Source organism: Schistocerca serialis, chromosome 4, assembly GCF_023864345.2.
Source record: "Schistocerca serialis cubense isolate TAMUIC-IGC-003099 chromosome 4, iqSchSeri2.2, whole genome shotgun sequence".
In the NCBI taxonomy this organism is placed as follows: domain Eukaryota; kingdom Metazoa; phylum Arthropoda; class Insecta; order Orthoptera; family Acrididae; genus Schistocerca; species Schistocerca serialis.
In genome coordinates, this window is record NC_064641.1 from 884,607,710 (window position 1) to 884,633,095 (window position 25,386).

The following is a 25,386-nucleotide window of genomic DNA, read 5'->3' on the forward strand; positions in this document are numbered from 1 at the left end:
CAGATTCAGAAGGATGTAGATTGCAGTAGGTACTGGGAGATGAAGAAGCTTGCACAGGATAGAGTAGCATGGAGAGCTGCATCAAACCAGTCTCAGGACTGAAGACCACAACAACAACAACAAATTTACATGTACTTTTGGACAACATCCATACAATATTTATTGTCTACTAATGGATAAATAAATAAATTAATTAAATAAATTACTTTGCTTTCCGTCTTGTGTGCGATCATATCCGATCAGATATATCGCTAGTCGATCGGTAGCCAGTCTCGATCATATTACGCCGTACTGGATGTTCTGCTGAAGGTTGTGAAAGGGTAGAAGATCATAAATAGGTAAGTTGTTATTGAATTATGCGATTGAAAGATACTACCGTGGAACTTTATGACGAACATTGGTAATTTGATTAAGGACAATTAAGGTCACAAATGTAATAACGCATATATCTTTCAGTTTCAGATAGTCTGGCATCCCCAGTCCCAGTATTTTTTATTTTGTAATTACTTTATTATCGTTTTTATTCGCTCAAGGAAAATGTAGAACAGACAGATTGCTGTCGAGTGCTTTGTCAGCGCAAACGTGTTTATTTTATTTTGATTTATTTATTCCGCACAACAGTATATGTGCTAGGACGTGTCAGAAACATTGCACAAATATATTCGTTTATAAAAGATATAGGATAGAATTAGCAAGGATAGGGCAGGAAGACGGCTAGGGCCTTGTAAATGGAATCCTCCCAGTATTCATCATATTAACTTGGAAAACCCAAGTAAAGATGTCTGTACAGGTAACAGGTCTCCCAAAAGCTAGTGCAATTCATTAAGACTGGCTTAGCCACCTCGCTGTGTGTATAATTTGTACATGCACCTACTCTATAAAAAGCTTACAATCTGGGCAAGAAGTGAATATGGAAACTTTTATGTTACACTTATGAGAAAATGTAAACTCTGAAAGACATTATATAACATTGCTGAAAAATATAAACATATAATACCTGCCAACACTTTGTCCACATTTGACTGTTACTAACGAAAACGTTTCAGTAATGTCTTGTTTGCTGAAATTATTAAAATGAAAGTTTAGCTTATCAAAACAGAATTGAATCCATGTAATACACCTAAACAGTGTAGTATCAGCATAATTTCGTATCACTAGAGTACTGTATCAGAAGTCTGATGCTCTCATACACAATTTTATTTGTATTACCATTTATGGTAACGGAACACCCAATGTAAATGCATCCTAAACAAACGTGTGATGTTCCAAATGTGAATTTTCATGTTATTGATATTTGATGGACCAAAGCAATTAGCAAATAAGATCCAGCACTAGATGCTGGATATTTTCAGTGAGGCTTAAATAGTACAGTACAGAAAGTGATTGTAGGGCAGCATGTATATTACTAATGTGCACTTACTTTTATTGACTGATTTATTACCAAAAAAGTGAATTGGTGTCCAATGGGTGTGGCTTCTTGCCTTGTCTGTTACAATTTAATGTGGTGAAGATACCAAAGATTGTGGCCAGCAATGGTAAGGTATGGCAGAAAGAAGGGAGGGTGGAGGCAGTGTAATACCATTGTGTTCCATGCATGCTTCTGACAAATATACCAAGATTAATAGTGTCTTTTCCCCCTTGCAGTTTGAGCACACACGTGCTACATCATTACATTATGGTACAAAGACACACCACATATTGTTAGATTCAGTTGGCTGGTAAATTTACTGCCTTTTTTCCATCATAGGCAATGTGCATAAACAGGCAAATGATATTTTGAATTACATTAATGTTGTGTCTAGGTTCAATCACTCTGGTACTTATGGCGACATTATGAGACAGCGTTGAATAGATTCTCACCCTCTCCTTTAATGCCAGTGGACGAGAGGGTAGGCAGATGAAGCAAGATCCATACAGCACAGAGGCTGCTACAGGGAGATACTTGGTGTGGAGAGAGCTTCAGCATCTGCAATACGTCATTTTTCTGTCTGTGTCCTATCATTTCCATTTTCCTGATGGTGCTACTGTATTAATTGAAGATGGGTTAAAACATTGCATTTGAAGGTGACTAACAGAGCTCTGTATGCAATACATCACATGTTCCAGTACATGGCAGTATGTTATTCAGGGGTGTTAACCACAGTGAAAATCATTTAGTGAACCTTTCTTGTATTTGTAGTAGTTTATATATATTTTTGCAAAATATGCATCAAAATGCTCATCAGATACTTGTCCATTATGTGATATAGAGTTTCTAAATTTACCTTGTAGTTTATTTTTATGATAAAAAGTGTGTTTGTGTTGGGGACGAAAATATTAGACTGTGCTGTAGGTCAGTCTATTACAACATTTATTTGGCATTTACGTTCATGGTCTCACCAGCTCACATCTTTGTTAAATTTAAGCCTAACGTAGACCTTGGCCTCTGCCACAGATCAGTCTATAACCACACCAAGATTTCAGGGTGAGGGGGGGGGGGGGGGGGGGGTCTAGCATCACACAAATCTTAAGATTGATTTTTATAAATTTGTACTTCCAAAAATTGAACAAAATACCCATATAGTTAAAATAATGAATAGCATGCAAATACCTTTATTATAGAGTCATATACAGAGACAAATTGCAATAAAGAGTAAAGACAGCAATGTTAGCCAACGGGAAGGGAGGAGAAATTAGCGCAAAGGAGGTTACAAAAGACAGTGCATAGATGTGGAGAAAATGTGGAGATTTTTGGGAGAATTGGATAAATCTTCCACTGCCACTAAATTTCTGGGGTACTTGCTACCATAAGCCTCAGGCTTGGGGAGCAGTGTTACTTTCCTTTACCATGTGCGGACCTGTACTCTGGTAACTGGTCACCTCTGTCAGTGTTGTTACTTAAAATCCCAAACAGAAGTGCTATCTGAAAAACAAAGCTTCCTCTTGCAACATTCCATAATTCAACCTTCATAATACACTCTTAGACCCACTCTCTTCTCCATAAAAAAGAAGCCTTTGTGGTTGTATTCATGCAGTCCCTCCCTTCTATTTTCGCTCACTCACTACAAAAACTGTACCTAACTCCTAGTCTTCTTGTTCTTGGAGCAAAATCAGAATGATAGTATTTTTCTTGCTTTCAACAGGATATATCATATATAGTGACTGCATTTTCCCTTGTTGAAGTTTTCTACCATTGAACTGAAAAGTGATGAGGAAACAATGTATAGCTGAAATAGTGTTTAAATATGCATGGTGTCTGTTCTAGGACATACACTATCATAAAAAAAGTATCTCGACACCCCTGTCTAATCTGGAATTGGCCACTAGATGTTATGAGAGGTGGTTTGTTCTGTGAAATGAGGGGCACGCGCGGAGGGGGGGGGGGAGGGGGGTTGCCAGTGGAGGAACATTAACAGCAGGTTCCTCCCATCATAAGAGCTCAGTGACTTGGCTTGCAGTCTAGTCTTTGGGTGTCCCCTAAAAATAGATTTGTCAGGGTCATTTCAATCCTTCTAAAGCTTCCCAAGTTAACTGTTTGTGATATGATTGTGAAATGCAAATGCAAAGGAACAACCACAGCTGCTGTGACACTCAGGCATTGCAGAGGATGCTTGTAAAGAATTGCACAATATCATTGGAAAAAATTACGTATGTTCCAGATTGCTACCAGCAGTCCATCTGGCACAATGAGTGTGCATGGAGAGCTAAAAAGAATGGAGTACAATAGGCTCCTCATAAGCCACACTTTTGTGTAATCCATGCTAAGAGACACTAGAACTGGGTGCAAGAGCGACACCACTGGACAGTGGTCAATTGGAATCTTGCTTGTCAGTGTGGGATCCATTACAGATAGAGCTGGTAAAAGAAACAGAAGATCCAAAGAAAAATGGCACATTTTGTTACACGTTCATTTAGTAAGTGTGATAGTGTGAGAGAGATGATCAGTTAACTCCAGTGGCAGATGCTACAACTGAGACATTCTCGATCACAGGGTGGTTTATTGTTCAAGTTCTGAGGGCATATGTTCCTAGAAGAGTGAAACAAATATATTGCTTCATCCCATGTATATCTTGTGAAAAGACCATGAAGAAAAAAATAGATATCAGAAGCCACCCAGAGAGGATTACTGACAATCGTTCTTCCCACAAATCGGTCATGACAGGAACAGGAAAGGGGGAAAGTGACAGTGGTACACAAAGTACCCTCTGCCACACACACACACACACACACACACACACACACACACACACACTGCATGGTGACTTGCCCAGTACAGATGTAGATGTAAAGTGACTTGTGATGGTGAATTGTACCATACCCTGTGGCAACCTGATCTAAGAAACTGGGTTTGGCGAATGCCTGTAGAACATCACCTGCCGTTACGTTTACTATCAACAGTGAAGTATTGAGGAGGTGTTATGGCATGGGTATGTTTTTCATGGTTTGGGTGTGGTCCCCTTATTGCACTTAACGGAATGCTAAGTTCACGCAGAAATGAAAACATTTTGCAGTAATTGTATACTCCATACTGTAGAGGAACAGTTCAGAGACAACGATTGGTGGTTGTATCATCATGGCAATGCAACATATCATAAAGCAGCATTTGTGAGGTGTTGGTTTGTGGACAATAATCTTCCTGCAATTGACTCACCTGCCCAGAGTCCCAACCTGAAAGCAATGGAACAACTTTGGGATGACTTAGATACACCGACTTAGCTCCAGACTCCAGCATTCAACACCACTATCTTCTCTGGTTTTGGCTCTTTAGGAAGACTGGACTGCCGTTCCTTCAAAGACATTCACAGCTAATGGAAAGTGCCACACCAGAGATCATCTATGATGACAAAGGGTGGGCACACATCCATATTAACGTTAATAATAGGCATATTTTTGACCGGGTAGTTTGTAATTTCTTTCCCTTGCACATAATTTGTTTGTTGTCATAATTTCTCTTTTTTAGACATGGGGAAGCACTTTGGTGAATTAGCAAAGGTGCGTGGAATCATACATTATAGGCTGTCACCCTTTGAACAGCGAGCATTTGCTGGAATTTTAAGTGGTGGGCTGCCCAACCTTTTTAACAGGATACGAGATAACATCTTCAGAGTTGCACCACGTAAGTACATCTTGAGTTACCTATTACTACAGTTCTAGCAACTCTCTGAATACTTAACATTTGGCAACAAGAATGGTCTGGTTTAAATGAATATATATTCACAGCAGTTGTGCGAGATTTGTTATTATTTAGCAGTAATATACAGAGAAGGAAACGTTGTCCAACTAATGGACAACTGGGTTCACCAGTGTAGACATTCAACAGCTTTTCTTTGCTGTAAACTTCATCAACCATAGCAACATTCTGTTTGAACTAAATGAAGATACAAAAATATTCAACAAAATAGTGACTTCAGTTATGACCATTATATTTGGGAAGCATAAATTTTATCAGTTTTTTTGTTAGTATGCATAACAACAATTCGTGAAGTTATGTTCTGGGAGCAAAAATGAAATTCCTAGATTTGCATAATTATAATATGTTAATCCAGGCAAGTGTTAGAGGAATATTTATTTTTAGAAAGAGGAAAGTTGCTAGTCACCATATTGCAGAGGTGCTGAGTTGCAGATAGGCACAACAAAAAGACTTTTCCAGGTAAAGCTTTCGGCCAGTAAGCCCTTCATCAAAAATAGGCAAAAACACACACACACACACACAATGCAACTCCTGCATACATGACTGTAGTCTAAGGCACCTGTAGCCGTAGACTGCAGTCGTGTGTGTAAACAGTCTTTTTGTTGTGCATATCTGTGACTCAGCACCACTGCTGCATGGTGAGTACCAACTTTCCTTTTCATAATATTGTTACATTCCATCCTGGATTTCCTATTGTTTGATTTTTAGAAACAGGCCTCCACAGTTCTGATTTGAAAATGAAAGATTGGCGGACAGTCAGACCGTCATGACCCTTCATGATGTTTTGAACATGAAACCTATTAATGTTGTGTAAGGGTGGTTTACCTAGGCCGTACTGCTTGACCATCACGGATTTTGGTGAAATTTTATGTGAACTTTCCCACATCTCCCTGATAATGGTTGGCAAAGTTTAACATTTGTTGAAACAATACTGGCCAAGATAAAGGCTATTGTTTGCCTCCATGCACAGCGTTGCACAGGCCGGGCATGATTTTTCGGTGACTTTGAGCCATTATGTATCAGACAATGTTGTTGTTGTTGTGTGTGGTCTTCACTCCTGAGACTGGTTTGATGCAGCTCTCCATGCTACTCTATCTCCCCGTACTTACTGCAACCTACGTCCTTCTGAATCTGCTTAGTGTATTCATCTCTTGGTCTCCCTCTATGATTTTTACCCTCCACACTGCCCTCCAATGCTAAATTTGTGATCCCTTGATGCCTCAGAACATGTCATACCAACCAGTCCCTTCTTCTTTTCATGTTGTGCCACAAACTCCTCTTCTCCCCAATTCTATTCAATACCTCCTCATTAGTTATGTGATCTACCCATCTAATCTTCAGCATTCTTCTGTAGTACCACATTTCGAAAGCTTCTATTCTCTTCTTGTCCAAACTATTTATCGTCCATGTTTCACTTCCATACATGGCTACACTCCATACAAATACTTTCAGAAATGACTTCCTGACACTTAAATCAGGCAATATTTTGTTGAAACACTTGAAATTTGGCCGTCTTGTACAACTTTAAGCTTTCTCTTAAAAATAACATAAAAAGTCTTGTCATATGCAGCCAGAAAATTTTTGGCAAAATCAGCTCTTAAAAAACTTTATAAGTTTGGCTTCTCATACCTCGGGGACTACAGGTGTGAGTGACAAATGTAAAACTTGGCATGTTGTAACCTAACTAAACAAGGTTCTCAAGTAGAAAGATTCATTTGTATACCTTTTTCCAATACTAAATTAACTAAGTAAATAAGTAAATTAAGTAAATCTTGTAAAAAGATAAAAAATGCAGTATTTTAAACCTGATTTTGCAAACAAGTATGTTCTGTAAAACTTTCCAAACTAAGCTAGTTATAAAGTGCATGATTTTAACTGCAAAAAAAAGTGTATTTGATTGTCCAGTGGAGGCTAACAGTGGATAGGGGAAGATGGATCCCAAGAAAATAAAATTGATAAGATAACCTAATGAAAGATGTGTAACCATATTAGCGATGAATCCGATTTTAAACTTTTCAGATAGTTTGCTTGGTCAGGAGAACCTCGTATTTAAAGTCAGTTGTTTGTTTGCTGCAATTTTGAACCAACCTCTAATCTTACCAAGCTGAAAATTGCAATTTAGTACAGTTATTTTAGATAGTAAATCTCACAAGTATCTTCTGTGTATATTTTGTCAAACATTGACAACAAATAAAAGAAAATTATTAAAATGTCCATGAATTATAAATTGCTGTAATTAAAAAAATGCTTCTGTTTTACTTATGCTCGTGATCTATTCCTTATTGATGTATTTATAGGCACAGTTTTAATCTAGGATGCATGGTATTATTGCTTGCAATATTGTTTCCAGGTTTTAGGTCTCTATGTATGTTATTGAATGAAATACTGCCGAATTTGACTCAGACTTTTAATATTTTATTAACAGTTTCAGTATTCTTCTTGCAGAACAACCAAGTGTTCTGCCAAACACATGACCTCAAAGATTATACGTTATGGAGCTATTCCTGTGGCTTCAGTATTACCACTTCAACAGAAAACAATTTCACTTACAACTTACTTTAAGTATACTATATCAAGAACTTTTCCTTAACCAGTAATAATAATAATAATAATAATTACCGATGTAACCAATCATGCAAATATTCAGTAAATAAGGCAAGCAACTTTGTGAAACAATTACATTTAAGTGCAAATGTTTTTTTATGTTTTTTGGACTAATTCATACATAAATGTCATGAAAATAATATCCTAGTTAAGGAAGCACTGATTATGATACTTTAAAATTTTATTGAAGTGTAATAGTAAGTATATAAACCTTATAAGAAAGAAGACAGGTAACTTGGTAATTACTTTCGCAAACTTGTAGATGAGAGACCTACGTTAAGTATAAAGTTTATAGATATCCTTGTGTCTCTCTCTCTCACCATCATCATAAGCACAATTAGTTAAGCTGAAACTGTACCTCACTGAAACACACATGAAATAATTTCTGTTGTTTCATTTGTAAGCAGAGGGGTTTATTAGTTATTGGGAGCTCCAACGTTAGGCGGGTGATGGAGCCCCTTAGGGAAATAGCGGGAAGGTCGGGGAAGAAGGCCAGTGTTCACTCTGTCTGCTTGCCGGGGGGTCTCATCCGAGATGTGGAGGAGGCCCTACCGGCGGCGATAGAGAGCACTGGGTGCACCCGACTGCAAATTGTTGCTCGTGTCGGCACCAATGACTCCTGCCATCTGGGTTCAGAGGTCATCCTCAGTTCGTACAGGCGGTTGGCGGAATTGGTGAAGGCGGAAAGCCTCGCTCGCGGGGTGATTGTTCCCAGAACCGATCGCGGTCCTTTGGTTTGGAGCCGAGTGGAAGGCTTAAACCAGAGGCTCAGACGATTCTGCAGAGATCTGGGGTGCAAATTTCTCGACCTCCGCTATCGGGTGGAGAAATGTAGGGTCCCCCTGAATAGGTCAGGCGTGCACTACACACCGGAAGCGGCTACAAGGGTAGCGGAGTACGTGTGGAATGCACATGGGGGTTTTTTAGGTTAGATACTTCCCTCCCTAGGCCCGACAAGACGCCTCCTGAGACGCGGCAAGGTAGGAGTAGGCAAAATGCAACAGGGAATAACAATATTAATGTGCTAATAGTAAACTGCAGGAGCGTTTACAGAAAGGTCCCAGAACTGCTCTCATTAATAAACGGTCACAACGCCCATATAGTACTAGGGACAGAAAGTTGGCTGAAACCAGACGTAAACAGTAATGAAATCCTAAACTCAGATTGGAATGTATACCGCAGAGACAGGCTGGACAGTGAAGGGGGAGGCGTGTTTATAGCGATAAGAAGTGCAATAGTACCGAAGGAAATTGACGGAGATCCGAAATGTGAAATGATTTGGGTGAAGGTCACGGTTAAAGCAGGCTCAGACATGGTAATTGGATGTCTCTATAGGCCCCCTGGCTCAGCAGCTGTTGTGGCTGAGCACCTGAAGGATAATTTGGAAAATATTTCGAGTAGATTTCCCCACCATGTTATAGTTCTGGGTGGAGATTTTAATTTGCCGGATATAGACTGGGAGACTCAGACGTTCATAACGGGTGGCAGGGACAAAGAATCCAGTGAAATTTTTTTAAGTGCTTTATCTGAAAACTACCTTGAGCAGTTAAACAGAGAACCGACTCGTGGCGATAACATATTAGACCTTCTGGTGACAAACAGACCCGAACTATTTGAAAAAGTTAACGCAGAACAGGGAATCGGCGATCATAAAGCGGTTACGGCATCGATGATTTCAGCCGTAAATAGGAATATTAAAAAGGGTAGGAAGATTTTTCTGTTTAGAAAAAGTGACAAAAAGCAGATTTCAGAGTACCTGTGCTCAACACAAAAGTTTTGTCTCAAGTACAGATAGTGTTGAGGATCAGTGGACAAAGTTCAAAACCGTCGTACATAATGCGTTAGATGAGTATGTGCCAAGCAAGATCGTAAGAGATGGAAAAGAGCCACCGTGGTACAACAACCGAGTTAGAAAACTGCTGCGGAAGCAAAGGGAACTTCACAGCAAACATAAACATAGCCAAAGCCTTGCAGACAAACAAAAATTACGCGAAGCGAAATGTAGTGTGAGGAGGGCTATGCGAGAGGCGTTCAATGAATTCGAAGGTAAAGTTCTATGTACTGACTTGGCAGAAAATCCTAAGAAATTTTGGTCTTATGTCAAAGCGGTAGGTGGGTCAAAACAAAATGTCCAGACACTCTGTGACCAAAATGGTACTGAAACAAAGGATGACAGACTAAAGACCGAAATACTAAATGTCTTTTTCCAAAGTTGTTTCACAGAGGAAGATTGCACTGTAGTTCCTTCTCTAGATTGTCGCACAGATGACAAAATGGTAGATATCGAAATAGACGACAGAGGGATAGAGAAACAATTAAAATCGCTCAAAAGAGGAAAGGCCTCTGGACCTGATGGGATACCAGTTCAATTTTACACAGAGTATGCGAAGGAACTTGCCCCCGTTCTTGCAGCGGTGTACCGTAGGTCTCTAGAAGAGCGTAGCGTTCCAAAGGATTGGAAAAGGGCACAGGTCATCCCCGTTTTCAAGAAGGGACGTCGAGCGGATGTGCAGAACTATAGACCTATATCTCTAACGTCGATCAGTTGTAGAATTTTGGAACACGTATTGTGTTCGAGTATAATGACTTTTCTGGTGACAAGAAATCTACTCTGTAGGAATCAGCATGGGTTTCGAAAAAGATGGTCATGTGAAACCCAGCTCGCGCTATTCGTCCACGAGACTCAGAGGGCCATAGACACGGGTTCACAAGTAGATGCCGTGTTTCTTGACTTCCGCAAGGCGTTCGATACAGTTCCCCACAGTGGTTTAATGAACAAAGTAAGAGCATAAGGACTATCAGACCAATTGTGTGATTGGATTGAGGAGTTCCTAGATAACAAAACACAGCATGTCAATCTCAATGGAGAGAAGTCTTCCGAAGTAAGAGTGATTTCAGGTGTGCCGCAGGGGAGTGTCATAGGACCATTGCTATTCACAATATACATAAATGACCTTGTGGATGACATCGGAAGTTCACTGAGGCTTTTTGCGGATAATGCTGTGGTGTATCGAGAGGTTGTAACAATGGAAAATTGTACTGAAATGCAGGAGGAGCTGCAGCGAATTGACGCATGGTGCAGGGAATGGCAATTGAATCTCAATGTAGACAAGTGTAATGTGCTGCGAATACACAGAAAGGTAGATCCTTTATCATTTAGCTACAAAATAGGTCAGCAACTGGAAGCAGTTAATACCATAAATTATCTGGGAGTACGCATTAGGAGTGATTTAAAATGGAATGATCATATAATGTTGATCGTGGGTAAAGCAGATGCCAGACTGAGATTCATTGGAAGAATCCTAAGGAAATGCAATCCGAAAACAAAGGAAGTAGGTTACAGTACGCTTGTTCGCCCACTGCTTGAATACTGCTCAGCAGTGTGGGATCCGTACCAGATAGGGTTGATAGAAGATATAGAGAAGATCCAACGGAGAGCAGCGCGCTTCGTTACAGGATCATTTAGTAATCGCGAAAGCTTTACGGAGATGATAGATAAACTCCAGTGGAAGACTCTGCAGGAGAGACGCTCAGTAGCTCGGTACGGGCTTTTGTTTAAGTTTCGAGAACATACCTTCACCGAAGAGTCAAGCAGTATATTGCTCTCTCCTACGTATATCTCGCGAAGAGACCATGAGGATAAAATCAGAGAGATTAGAGCCCACACAGAGGCATACTGACAATCCTTCTTTCCACGAACAATACGAGACTGGAATAGAAGGGAGAACCGATAGAGATACTCAAGGTACCCTCCGCCACACACCGTCAGGTGGCTTGCGGAGTATGGATGTAGATGTAGATGTAGATGTAGAACTTGAGAAATGTACATATCTGTCCTTTATAAAGTGTTTCTCAAGTATAAACACACATTTTTAAGTTTGCTGTTGGATTTACATTGTGTGCGTCTGAATGCTTGATATATTCTTACAAATTTGTAACTATTTTCCAGCCTTCATCATTGGTTATCTGGTGTATGACTTTGTGGAGAAGAAACATCTGGAAACATTAAAGAAGAACCCAGCTGACTTTGAAAATGACGAATAATTATGATTTTACTTGTAGGCACTTGTAATAAAGCTTGTAAATATTAGCACAATAAAAATCTAAAATGCTGACTTTTTCCTTTCACTGTAACAGTGAAAATAATAAATATTTCATGATATAATGTAATTGAACAATGGAAAATCCAGAATGGAATCCAACACAATTGTGAGTCTTTTTGTTGTACCTACCTGTGACTCAGCATCTCCACTATATGGTGAGTAGCAACTTTCCTTCTCATAATATTGTTGTAACTGGATTGACAAAAAAAATTGTGACATTATATTCCTAATGTCACTACTTATTTCACACTTTTACACTGCACATCATACTCAGTTACTTCTTGTAATGTATGGGAGTGAATCAAATATAACCAACGCACTACACATGTGTGTGCAATATTGACATGGAACAGATCCCACTCCTGTCAGTTTTACGCGGGTATATGAGGAATGGGAAAAACAGTGGAGTGGGGCTGCTTGCGTCTGTCATTATCATATCATCTGAATAAGTTACCCAACTCCATTGTGCAGCACACTATCATCATATCGCATTCGGGAGGACGACGGTTCAATCCCGTCTCCAGCCATCCTGATTTAGGTTTTCCGTGATTTCCCTAAATCGCTTCAGGCAAAAGCCGGGATGGTTCCTTTGAAAGGGCACGGCCGATTTCCTTCCCAATCCTTCCCTAACCCGAGCATGAGCTCCGTCTCTAATGACCTCGTTGTCGACGGGACGTTAAACACTAACCACCACCACTATCATCATATTTCTCAATCTACAAGCTGTAAAACCAGGCAAAATCCTCAGGAAATTTACTGAACAATTTCAAGATCTTGCTTGATTGCTTTCTTGGCAGAAGCAATTTATGGAGGGTTCTGAGCATGTTGAGAAATGATGGCCATGATCGCCGAACTTGCACTAATAACATGGACATCATCATTTGCTGTGTTCAACTTCTTGAGGGTGACTGACACTCGATGGTTGCTGAAATTGTAGATGATAATGGGAAGTCACAGTGGGCAAGGTCAAGGCAACTGTTTTTTACTGTCCAGTATGACTCGTTGAATATAGACTTTTTGCACTCACATTGGATAATAGAGTGCTTACAACTGTGATGATGTGAGCTGGGTTAGACAGGCATATCGCTGCAAATGACATGGGAGTAGTGATTCATCTGTAAAGACAATGCACATCCGCATGCGGCAGCACTAACCAAACAGAAGTTGGAGCAACTTGGCTGGTGGTGAACACCTTTCCGACAGCTCATACCTACCTCCCTGTGACCTTTGTGTCTTTGGCCCGCTCAAAGCTGCTCAAGAAGTAAAGATTCGACGATGGTGTGAGGGTCTGCAGACACAACTGACTGTTCTATAAGGATAGGATATCATAGTTACCTATTCACTGGGAAAAATGTTATGGAAGCTGGGGTCTATGTGGAAAAATGAGCTACACTTGTACTTTTTCTTGTCAAATACAAAAAAAAGTTTCATTTATAGTTGATTTACTCCTCTTATGTCTAAGGCCCTATTTATGTGGAGTTACTGAATGGGAATCAGGTACTGGTTCTGTTAACTAAAATCAGTGTGGTTGTGTCAGCATGTATTATGGCCACCTCATGTACACTGGCAAATAACCAATTAGTTATCAGTTTCAGGAGAACATATATGGTGGTCACATAGTGACTGCAGAACAGAATGTCTGAAGTGTAGCTTAGTATAAGGCATAAATAATATAATACAACACTGAAAAACTATATACTTATAACACCGATAAATTTTTATAGAATATCAAAATCAGGACGTAATAGAACCTAAATTCACCTGTAACACTTCAGCAGAAATATGGAACTAATGCAAAGGTTGCACTTCAATAATGAACCACATAAATGTTAACATAAGAGCAGAACAATTGCTTAGATTAGATTAGATTAGATTAGATTAATACTAGTTCCATGGATCATGAATACGATATTTCGTAATGATGTGGAACAAGTCAAATTTTCCAATACATGACATAATTAGGTTAATTTAACAACATACTTAAGTTAATATAACAACATTGCATACATGGCTGTATTCTGCACCTAAAAGAATGTGCACCAATTAGTTACTAGGTAATTCAGTGCACAATGAAAGAAAAACACAAATCAATCTTACAGCATTTTGGAACCCACCTACAAGTACAATCTGACAACTATTAGAAAACACTCATACCCTGCAGCTCTGTTTCAAACGGATAACGCTGTAAAAGCAAAGATAGATGAAACTGCAGATCTCTATTATATTAAGTTTGTAATATTTTTACTTATTTTTGTTATATAGTTAGAATATTTTAATTACAAAAGTGATGGAAGACATGAAAAAGGAACAGAAATAGGAAAATAAGATTTGTTCAAAACAATGCTAAGGCCAAAGCAGTTAATACGGAACTGAATACTGACACTTAAGACTGTTCCTGTTGTTATTTCCTGTAGAGCCAGGAAAGGGAACACATCTACATCTGTACTCTGCAACCACCGTGATGTGCACGGTAAAGGGTATGCCCCATTGCATCTACAGCAGAATAATAAGTGAAGGCTTGGATACTTGGGAAGAGGAACATCAAAATTTGGAAGATGAAACAGGAGACACAGGAATGCAACACCTCAAAGAGTGACAATGAAGGCGCCTTCCAAAGTGAAGGTGAAAAAAGTTCTTTCTTTGCATAACTGTTGAGGGTTGTAAAAAAAGTCCTCAGTCTATGAACGCCACAGTTGCATTTTTATATGTGTAATCCAAAAAGCTTGTTTACACTCTTATTGTAACAATGGTTATGCTGTTACTCAATAATGCAATTGGGTGGAAAATGAATAAGTTGAAAAAAAAAGAAAAAAAAAAGGATGAAGTGTCATTCTACCGACACTGTTGGACACCTAGCCAGCCTTAACATTTTCATCGATCACTTCTTACACCTTTGGCAATATTTATTTTTAGTGCGAAAAATTCCTTCTTGTGTCATGGTTCAGAATAGGGTCAGGAAATGAGACCACGCATTTTGAGACACTCAAGAACTTCTCGCTGCATTTCCTGTAAAGTGTACCTTATAAGACTCTTCGGTGTTTAAACACATTCCTGATGTCACAGTTCTGTGACACACAGAGGGTCTGAGGACAGCACCAAGCACAAACTAGTGCAGAATCAACTGACAGACAGATAATGAGTGATAAATGGAGATTCTGGCCTTGTATTCACTGCAAAAAGCATACACGCAACTGGTGAAACTCAATGACAAATACACAAAATAAATGTAGTCATTGCATTCGAGCTGTATCATTCATTTTGTGAATAGAAGACAGTTGTCTTAAAAATAGTTGTAAAGTACATTGATGGCAGCGAAGAGGCAATAGTGGACCTGAGAGTATTTTACGGATGCCCTGCTATGCAAAGTGCCATGTCATATTTGTTCCCTGTGTATCAGTTTGAAGTGCTGAAATACAGTGGGTGCAGTCTGCTGCTTGAAGAACCATGAAATATTTCAAGGCAGTGATGCATCATGTACAAACTCTTCTTAACTGTAGATTACTAATGCTGTTATATGACGACAGTATGTTTCTGATTTATTTTTTTATGTAGGCCTATGTACTTTGGGAGTGAAGCCTTTTGATTATTTCATCAGTGTGGTGAAATTACTGGATACTGAAGATTGTGTGGAGATGAATTACAGTGAAACTATTAACATACAGGAAAGGCTGAAAATCAAAATTAATATGTCGACTTACAGAAGTAGGCACATAAAAACTTTACGAATTCACATAGTGTAAATTATACCATAGTAAACAGATATCATGTCTGTTCTTCATAAATACACTTTATGAGTGTTTATTATTTGATTCTATCAGTTTCAGTGTCTTCACTGATGATATTTTGCCCCAGATTTTGGAAGCAGCTTCACTATATGACTTTTATTTCCAATATGAATGCTGTTAGTGTATGATTCTAAGATGTTCCACAAATTTTCAGCATATGTAAATCTGGAAACCTGAGTGTCTTCAGCTGTTGCACACTGTTATGCAAGAACCATGCTGTATTTGTGGAAGTATTCTTAGTACTGCTGTATTTGTGGAAGTACTCTTAGTACCACAGTCCTAATGAAAAATGAAATTGTTTTCGTTTAGGTCTATGCTCAGCAAGCCACCATACGATGTGTAATGGAGTGTACTTCATTGCCACTCCACACACAGTTTTTTTGCCTCAGCACATGTTTGCCTTCAGTATATCATGTTGATAATTGTTCCTTCAATGAAATGCAGGATTATAATTACAGACCAACTTATCATGCACACACACACAAATACTGACTCACCTCTGTACTTTATCACTGGAATTACTGTACATATATGGTCTTTTTTCACCAGAAGCTGAATAAATCATATTCTGATTTATTTTATTTGGTCTTATTGACCACTATAGCAGTATCTATTCTGTTTATCTTCATATTATTTATTATTATTATTCCTACTACTATTTAATTTTTTTTTCTGATTTAGCATTTATGGTTCCGAGTGCAAAGTTTAAAACAAAGAGTAATCACAAGCTAATTCAATGGAAAAGAAAATCCAGTTTTATTCAGCGGAAAATAATAAAATGCCTTCTTTCTGAACCCGATTCAAACTGGGTATAGATTTATGTCTCTTTCTTTTCATAAATAGATTACGATTTTCGTATTAAGCAGATGAACCAAAAATATAACCATTTAAAACCACATACTGCTACATGCAATTTCCACATGTGACTGTTCAGCTTGTGTAACAACTGCATTTAAGACCATGTAACCCATGAATAGTCAATCTGTGGCTTAACCTCTTGGTGACTTACCAATCAATTTGTGTACCCAGCCAAGAGACATCAGGACAGTTCAACTCTTACCAAGATGTTTCTTGAGATTATCAAGGATTTGGCTATATTTCTTGTGACGCTCCAGTGAAACAAATTCCTGTCACCAGTTCAAGGCCCATGTAAAGTTGCAAGTCTCCTATAACTGGCTACATAAGTCAGCTCAGTGGTCTGAACGAGAGAAGGGAAATTCTGGACTGCTACACCTGCGAATAAATCTTCTTCGTAGACCGTGCAGGTGCCATTCAACTAGACTTGTTGCACTGCAATTGTACATGTGCTGGAAACTTAGACTCTTAAAGTGTCTCTTGGTAAGTCACATGCCGATCCTTTTCAAGCATATTGCACACAGCAGTGTTTTTGGGAACAACAGGCTTTGGTCAAACTCCACAAAATCCACCAGTGACAGAAGCACCACTGTGATGAAATTCTGTAAACCAACTGCACTTAGTCTCTTCTGAAGGTAACTGATTATGAAAAGCTAAACGAAGAGGCTCAAGACATTGCTGTTGACCTACGGTTTATTAAAAACTATCCAAGGAAATCCTTCAGGTAAAATCAGTGTTTTGTAACAAGACTTTTTCTTTAAATGGTATTGCAAACAATCCACTTGGCTAATTTGTCAGCTGCCATTGTTTTAACAATACCAAATGACAAATTTTAAAACAATTGCCACATCACATCTCAGTAGTGCCATCTAAAAGGTAACCCCTGTATCATGTGGGTACATAAATCTGAAGTATGTAAAGAGGTCTCTTTCAGGATTTTGGAATCCTTACATTCAACTTCCAGTAAATTTACTTCATGTTTTCTGTTAATATTAAAAATTAGTTTCATCTGAACTGTAATGGCAGAACCATAATACAATACAGAAAATTATTTTCGTGCAGACTAGGGTTAAGGATAGAGTTATGTATACAGGTGGAAAACTATTCAACAAGCTTAACATCTAACAATACAGCAAATAATTCGGAATCCATAACAATTGAAAAGGCAATTAAAAACATATCTCATTGGCCACTCCTTTTACAAATAACCTTGTTATTTACGTCCAAGGACAGAAAATTTCTGTTCACTACATGGAAAGTTGAAGAGTTCACTGAAGATGTGCACGGCAAGTAGTAGTGCCTTATAAAGTCTTTGTATTTACAGAGGCAGGTAACCATTTTTTTTGAAAATGACAATTTTGTAGTTGGTTTGGTCATCAACCCTAAAGTTAGTTTTGATGCTGCTCTCCCCTCCTGCTGCTTGCCTGTTACACTCTTCCTTTCAGCATAACAGCTGAACACTACATGATTGATATTCTGCATTGTGTACACATGCATTGGTCTGTCACTGTGATTGTTGCCCTTTACTGTACCTTAAACTACTGTTTTTATCCTACCACTTCATTTCATTATGTTGAGTAGCAGACTTGTTTTTTTCTCTTTGACTCATTTCAGGAGATCATCTTTTCTTAATCAATCAATCTACCTGATCTTCAACAACCTCCTGTAACACCAGCTTTCAGAGACTCCTAATCATTTCATTTTTGTCCATGTTCCACACCCGCATCAAGTTATGTCTTAGACAAAACTTTTCATGAATATTTTTCTCACCTGAGTGTTATATCTTTTGGAAGTTAATAGGTGTTTCTCATTAGTGCCATGCAGTCTGCCTTACCATGTCTTTTGTGCATAGGCCATCCTTATCTATTCTACTGCTGAGACAGCAAAACTCACCCATTCCTTCGAGTGTCTTTTCCCGCATTTAACATTTAGCTGTCCAGCATGTCCACTTCCTGCACACACTATTACCAATAACTTAGGTTTCTGTTTGTGCTCGTTTATAACCATCAGTCTGCACATCTTCCATTTCATTCAGTATCTGACTCAGATTCTGTTCACTTTCAGTAACTACTGCTATGTCATCAGCAAACAGCATCAACCAGATTTTCTGTCCATGACAAAATACCAATGTGGTCAACAAAGTATTAAGCTCCTGACAAAAGATTGTTTTCTGCTGTTTTAACTGAGGATGCAGAAGCTTTTTTCAAAGAATCAGTTATTTCTATTTTGTTACATTACATTTAGCTGCCATGTCCTCCTTTACAGGATCTAGGAACTTATGAATGAGTCTATGGAACTAATGAATGAATGAAGGAACTGACTACAGAAGTACGGACCTACCTGACATGTGTAAATTTCTTGCTGAATTATGGAACGTATACTGTGCTTATGTACAATGACTTTTCTTGAGACTGAAAGATGCCTGTGGAACCAACATGGTTTCTGCAACCATTAATCATGTGAAGCACATCTTGCTCTGTTCATTTCAGATTCATAAAGCAGAAATTACTGGAGCTCAGACTGATCCCCTGTTTCTTGAGTTCCAGAAAGCCCCTGACTTGGTTCCATACCACTGCCTAAGTAAACAAATCTCAGTATGTCATTTTTTATTGAAGATGAATTGTCAGAAGTGTAGGTAGCAGTTAGGATGTCACAATGTAGTCTGATATGGCCACTTGAGTTCACAATATTTTACTGCCTACAATACATATCTCACATAACGACCATTATGTTAAAATTAGAGAAATGTGGGGCCACCATGACACACCACACAGCAGCTTATTCAGTACGTATGTAGATATGTTTCTACCCAGAGGTCGTACTACTTTGATACCGACTACCGTTACACCGTATTTTACCAGAAGTATCATAGCACTTTATTTTTAACATTAGACACACCCAGAGTATCATATTAAATTACTTTTCCAAATGGAACAGTTCACAAACCTATGTATTGATGCCTTGCTATGTGTATAAGGATGCCAAAGTGTTTATTGGGATTCTATTGCCAAAAGCAAAGAAACATGTTATGTTTCTATTTGACATAATTACTATAACAGCAGTGCTGACAGCCCACTCTGTGGTCTCCAACAAATTTACCAACAAGTCAAGGAACTGAATACCATATTACTAGATTCCAGATCAGCATTTACTATACTGAATCATTTATCTAGGTCAAGTAGGAACCACTCAGTTTCATATGGCACACAGAAGCTGATAACATTATTCCTTACTATCAACAGTAGGTTGGTATTTTTCAGATAAAAGCACATTCGAGCATAAATGGAAAATGTTTTGGCTAAGGAAGTAAACATTGTTGCAGAAATTAGTTATTGTGGAATCCTAGCTCCTGATTTCTTGCTACGAATTAGATCTTAAGCCTAGAAAGGGTGGAACAAAGAAGGGCAGCATGCATGCATAACTACAGAAAGAGCACATGCATAACTGCACCCTTCACCACCAACATGTCACTGGTATGTCAACTGTCAATGTTTGAGGACCCTCAGAACCACAATTGAACACAGCTTCAGTAATGACTGCCTCAAGGAGTATCTTCACAACATTGGTCTTGTATCATTTCTGCTGAATGCATGAGGCAGACAACTTTCTCTCTTTCCAGTTTATAAATTGGTGAACCCAAACATTCTCTGTTGAGTTATCTGTTATAATTGTACTGTTCCCAGCCAACGTCCACAATGCTGTTATAATTAGGAAAGAACTACAATGTATACAGACTCCTACTTACGTGGTAATCAACTTAAGACCTCTGCCCTTAATATGAAGCTAATAGTGAAGCATCTACAATACTGTGTAGAATTTGTAACAAGTTGCAAGTTGTTGATTTGATGGCAAAGTATTACTGGTCATCAGCATAACAACACCGACTGTAGGAGACCTTATCAGATGAAAAGGTTAACAAAGTTTGCCTTTGATGGTGGTAGGCATGACAGGAGTTCCATTTCATCTCACATATAATCCCCTTTCAAGGGTAGGACCAGATGCTCAAACTAAAGCCTGAGTAATCATTTTCCATGCTTTGATAGCTCAGTGTGGTCTTCTTGTGTCCTTCCTAATTTTTGCATTGTCATGTGCAGTTGGCCGATGTATTCAAAGGGGATGGCGGGTTTTGCACTCTATAGTAAGAAAATAGTAAGTAGATGTAGATGTTAGCATCCAGCACTCAATGTATTGAGCAGTTGCCCTCGCAATACATAGTGTTGACCATTGCAGTTGACTCGGCATACTATGGCTCAAAGTACTCACAATGCCACACAAAGTCAATATCTACACAACTTTGGTAACAGGACACTGACACGTCCAGTACGTATGGCCCGAGTTATCCTATTGTAATCTAATGTGATGAGATCTTGTGTATTCTCATTCTCAACTCGTCTGACCCTCAGATGATCAATATGATGTTTGATATTAGTCACATATAAAACAGAATTTTCCCATTTGCTGATGAGAAAGGGGTATTACAACTAATTCAATGTCTCATTAGTATCTTATCACAAGACAGAACATTTCTTAAATGGAGCCTTAGACATATAAAGATGCAAATAACATAAAACTGACAGATTATTTTTTTGAATTTACATTCATTTATTGATAAGAGTAGAGGGAAGTTTTGAGGATTATTAGTAATTTCCATATTCCTTGCTTATTGTAGCTCCCTTTTCCTCACATCACGGATGACCAACCTTTGAGAAGCTCTGTTCCCTCCACACATTTCTTGTTTGTAAATCTACAGCTGTCAGATGACAAGACATTTTTTTCCCTTATCGATATTTACTTCAATTTACACTGTTCAGTTCCCAACTAGTAGATCAGTTCCTCAGAAGTTTTGCATATAGGCCTAAATGCAAACTAAAACTTCACTGTATTTAAACATACATACAAAGTTACATGCGAACGGCTGAAAGCAATGGGAAACTACAGCCGTAATTTTTCCCGAGGGCATGCAGCTTCACTGTATGATTAAATGATGATGGCGTCCTCTTGGGTAAAATATTCCGCAGGTAAAATAGTCCCCCATTCGGATCTCCGGGTGGGGACTACTCAGGAGGACATCGTTATCAGGAGAAAGATAACTGGCATTCTACGGATCGGAGCGTGGAATGTCAGATCCCTTAATTGGGCAGGTAGGTTAGAAAATTTAAAAAGGGAAATAGATAGGTTAGAGTTAGATATAGTGGGAATTAGTGAAGTTCGGTGGCATGAGGAACAAGACTTTTGGTAGGATGAATACAGGGTTATAAATACAAAATCAAATAGGGGTAATGCAGGAGTAGGTTTAACAATGAATAAAAAAATAGGAGTGCGGGTAAGCTACTACAAACAGCATAGTGAACGCATTACTGTGGCCAAGATACACACGAAGCCCATGTCTACTACAGTAGTACAAGTTTATATGCCAACTAGCTCTGCAGATGATGAAGAAATTGATGAAATGTATGATGAGATAAAAGAAATTATTCAGGTAGTGAAGGGAGACGAAAATTTAATAGTCATGGGTGACTGGAATTCGGTAGTAGGCAAAGGGAGAGAAGGCAACGTAGTAGGTGAATATGGATTGGGGGTAAGAAATGAAAGAGGAAGCCGCCTGGTAGAATTTTGCACAGAGCATAACTTAATTATAGCTAACACTTGGTTCAAGAATATTGAAAGAAGGTTGTATAAATGGAAGAACCCTGGAGATACTAGAAGGTTTCAGATAGATTATATAATGGTAAGACAGAGATTTAGGAACCAGGTCTTAAATTGTAAGACATTTCCAGGGGCAGATGTGGACTCTGACCACAATCTATTGGTTATGAACTGTAGATTAAAACTGAAGAAACTGCAAAAAGGTGGGTATTTAAGAAAATCGGACCTGGATAAACTGAAAGAGCCAGAGGTTGTACAGAGTATCACGTAGAGCATAAGGGAATAACTGACAGGAATGGGGGAAAGAAGTACAGTAGAAGATGAATGGGTAGCTTTGAGGAATGAAATAGTGAAGGCAGCAGAGGATCAAGTAGGTAAAAAGACGAGGGCTAGTAGAAATCCTTGGGTAACAGAAGAGATACTGAATTTAATTGATGAAAGGAAAAAATACAAAAATGCAGTAAGTGAAGCAGGCAAAAAGGAATACAAACGTCTCAAAAATGAGATTGACAGGAAGTGCAAAATGGCTAAGCAGGGATGGCTAGAGGAAAAATGTAAGGATGTAGAGGCTTATCTCGCGATGGGTAAGATAGATACTGCCTACAGGAAAATTAAAGAGACCTTTGGAGAAAAGAGAGCCACTTGTATGAATATCAAGAGCAGATGGAAACCCAGTTCTACGCAAAGAAGGGAAAGCAGAAAGGTGGAAGGAGTATATAGAGGGTCTATACAAGGGCGGTGTTCTTGAGGACAATATTATGGAAATGGAAGAGGATGTAGATGAAGATGAAATGGGAGATATGATACTGCGTGAAGAGTTTGACATAGCACTGAAAGACCTAAGTCGAAACAAGGCCCCGGGAGTAGATAACATTCCATTAGAACTACTGACAGCCTTGGGAGAGCCAGTCCTGACAAAACTCTACCATCTGTTGAGCAAGATGTATGAGACAGGGGAAATTCCCTCAGACTTCAAGAAGGATATAATAATTCCAATCCCAAAGAAAGCAGGTGTTGACAGATGTTAAAATTACCGAACTATCAGTTTAATAAGTCACAGCTGCAAAATACTAACGCGAATTCTTTACAGACGAATGGGAAAACTGGTAGAAGCCGACCTCGGGGAAGATCAGTTTGGATTCCATAGAAATGTTGGAACACGTGAAGCAATACTGACCCTACGACTTATCTTAGAAGAAAGATTAAGAAAAGACAAACCTACGTTTCCAGCATTTGTAGACTTAGAGAAAGCTTTTGACAATGTTGACTGGAATACTCTCTTTCAAATTCTGAAGGTGGCAGGGGTAAAATACAGGGAGCGAAAGGCTATTTACAATTTGTGCAGAAACCAGATGGCAGTTATAAGAGTCGAGGGACATGAAAGGGAAGCGGTGGTAGGGAAGGGAGTGAGACAGGGTTGTAGCCTCTCCCCGATGCTATTCAATCTGTATATTGAGCAAGCAGTAAAGGAAACAAAAGAAAAATTTGGAGTAGGAATTAAAATCCATGGAGAAGAAATAAAAACTTTGAAGTTTGACGATGACATTGTAATTGTGTCAGAGACAGCAAAGGACTTGGAAGAGCAGTTTAACGGAATGGACAGTGTCTTGAAAGGAGGGTATAAGATGAACACCAACAAAAGCAAAACGAGGGCAATGGAGTGTAGTCGAATTAAGTCAGGTGATGCTGAGGGAATTAGATTAGGAAATGAGACACTTAAAGTAGTAAAGGAGTTTTGATATTTGGGGAGCAAAATAACTGATGATGGTCGAAGTAGAGAGGATATAAAATGTAGACTGGCAATGGCAAGGTAAGCGTTTCTGAAGAAGAAAAATTTGTTAACATCAATTATTGATTTAAGTGTCAGGAAGTCGTTTCTGAAAGTATTTGTATGGAGTGTAGCCATGTATGGAAGTGCAACGTGGACGATAAATAGTTTAGACAAGAAGAGAATAGAAGCTTTTGAAATGTGGTGCTACAGAAGAATGCTGAAGATTAGATGGGTAGGTCACATAAATAATGAGGAGGTATTGTATAGAATTGGGGAAAAGAGGAGTTTGTGGCACAACTTGACTAGAAGAAGTGATCGGTTGGTAGGACATGTTCTGAGGCATCAAGGGATCACCAATTTAGTACTGGAGGGCAGCGTGGAGGGTAAAAATCGTAGAGGTAGACCAATAGATGAATACACTAAGCAGATTCAGAAGGATGTAGGCTGCAGTAGGTACTAGGAGATGAAGAAGCTTGCACAGGATAGAGCAGCATGGAGAGCTGCATCAAACCAGTCTAGGACTGAAGACCACAACAACAACAACAAAGTTACATAGCAATAACACTGTCTGTAAACCCATTTAGCATTAATGAATCATTATAATTTCATCAAAGGTTTTAATTTTAAAGTAGCCCATTTATATCACAATACTTTGGTATTTGCATTGAACACATTTGTGCTTTGCTTGGAATATTTTGGAAACAAGTACCTGCCCAAGCAGTATCTTGTGAAACCAATTTTTTTCACCAGACAATGTTGTTTGATCATGGGATATTTTAGTCACTCATCCAATGAAAATTTGCTAAGACATCAAATATTGGTGCACTGGTGGGAAAAAAATGTTAAAGACCACTCTTGAAAATCGTTTGCATTGCACCTGCCGTTTTTCTCTGTAATCATATGAAGAGAAGGAAATAAGAATGTAATAGAATAATATAATGTGAAATGAAGTCCAGCAGCAGCAACTGGACAGATCAGTGAACAATGAGACAATTGCATAGCATCAAGGAATGAATTTGTGAAATAAAATAGCATTGCAAGTTACGTGGAGTAGAAGATGCTTCAGCATACCTACAACGAAATAACTATTGCCTCTAGTTATTTCTTGGTTTACTGCAAACATATTAATGAAAGGTCATTGTAATGAGTAGGCTATACTTAATGTATTATGTGGGTATTCCTTTTTAGATGGCACTGTAAAAGAGCAAAATACACTTCATAATTTCTGTGATCCTATTAAGAACTGGAAATACATCTCTTAAAATACACTGCAGTGGGGATTAAAAGAACCAATCACGGTAGATCCCCCACTAAACCTCATGGTACACAAGTTACTCAAACTATATTCATCCAGTATTTGAGAATGAGAGCACTTGGTGACTTCTAACAACAATACATAATTTCAAACTTTCACAGAACTTCTAGCCACTGACATCCCCCTCCCACAAAATG

At 38.7% G+C, this 25,386-nt stretch overlaps 1 protein-coding gene across 1 annotated transcript; it reads left to right on the plus strand.

Moving 5' to 3' along the window:
• Window positions 1–216: 216 nt before the first annotated feature.
• LOC126473545 (cytochrome b-c1 complex subunit 8) lies at window positions 217–11,889 on the plus strand. The gene is made up of 3 exons (XM_050100671.1): window positions 217–338; window positions 4,940–5,095; window positions 11,724–11,889. The coding sequence occupies exons 2-3, from the start codon at window positions 4,942–4,944 to the stop codon at window positions 11,816–11,818; spliced, it is 249 nt and encodes an 82-aa protein (XP_049956628.1). The 5' UTR covers window positions 217–338; window positions 4,940–4,941; the 3' UTR covers window positions 11,819–11,889.
• Window positions 11,890–25,386: the final 13,497 nt, after the last annotated feature.

Bases quoted from the DNA above. Each gene is read 5' to 3' on its own strand.
- LOC126473545 (XM_050100671.1), top strand. From the start codon at position 4,942: ATGGGGAAGCACTTTGGTGAATTAGCAAAGGTGCGTGGAATCATACAT. The intron at 5,096-11,723 runs GTAAGTACATCT...ACTATTTTCCAG, and splicing joins CATCTTCAGAGTTGCACCAC to CCTTCATCATTGGTTATCTG.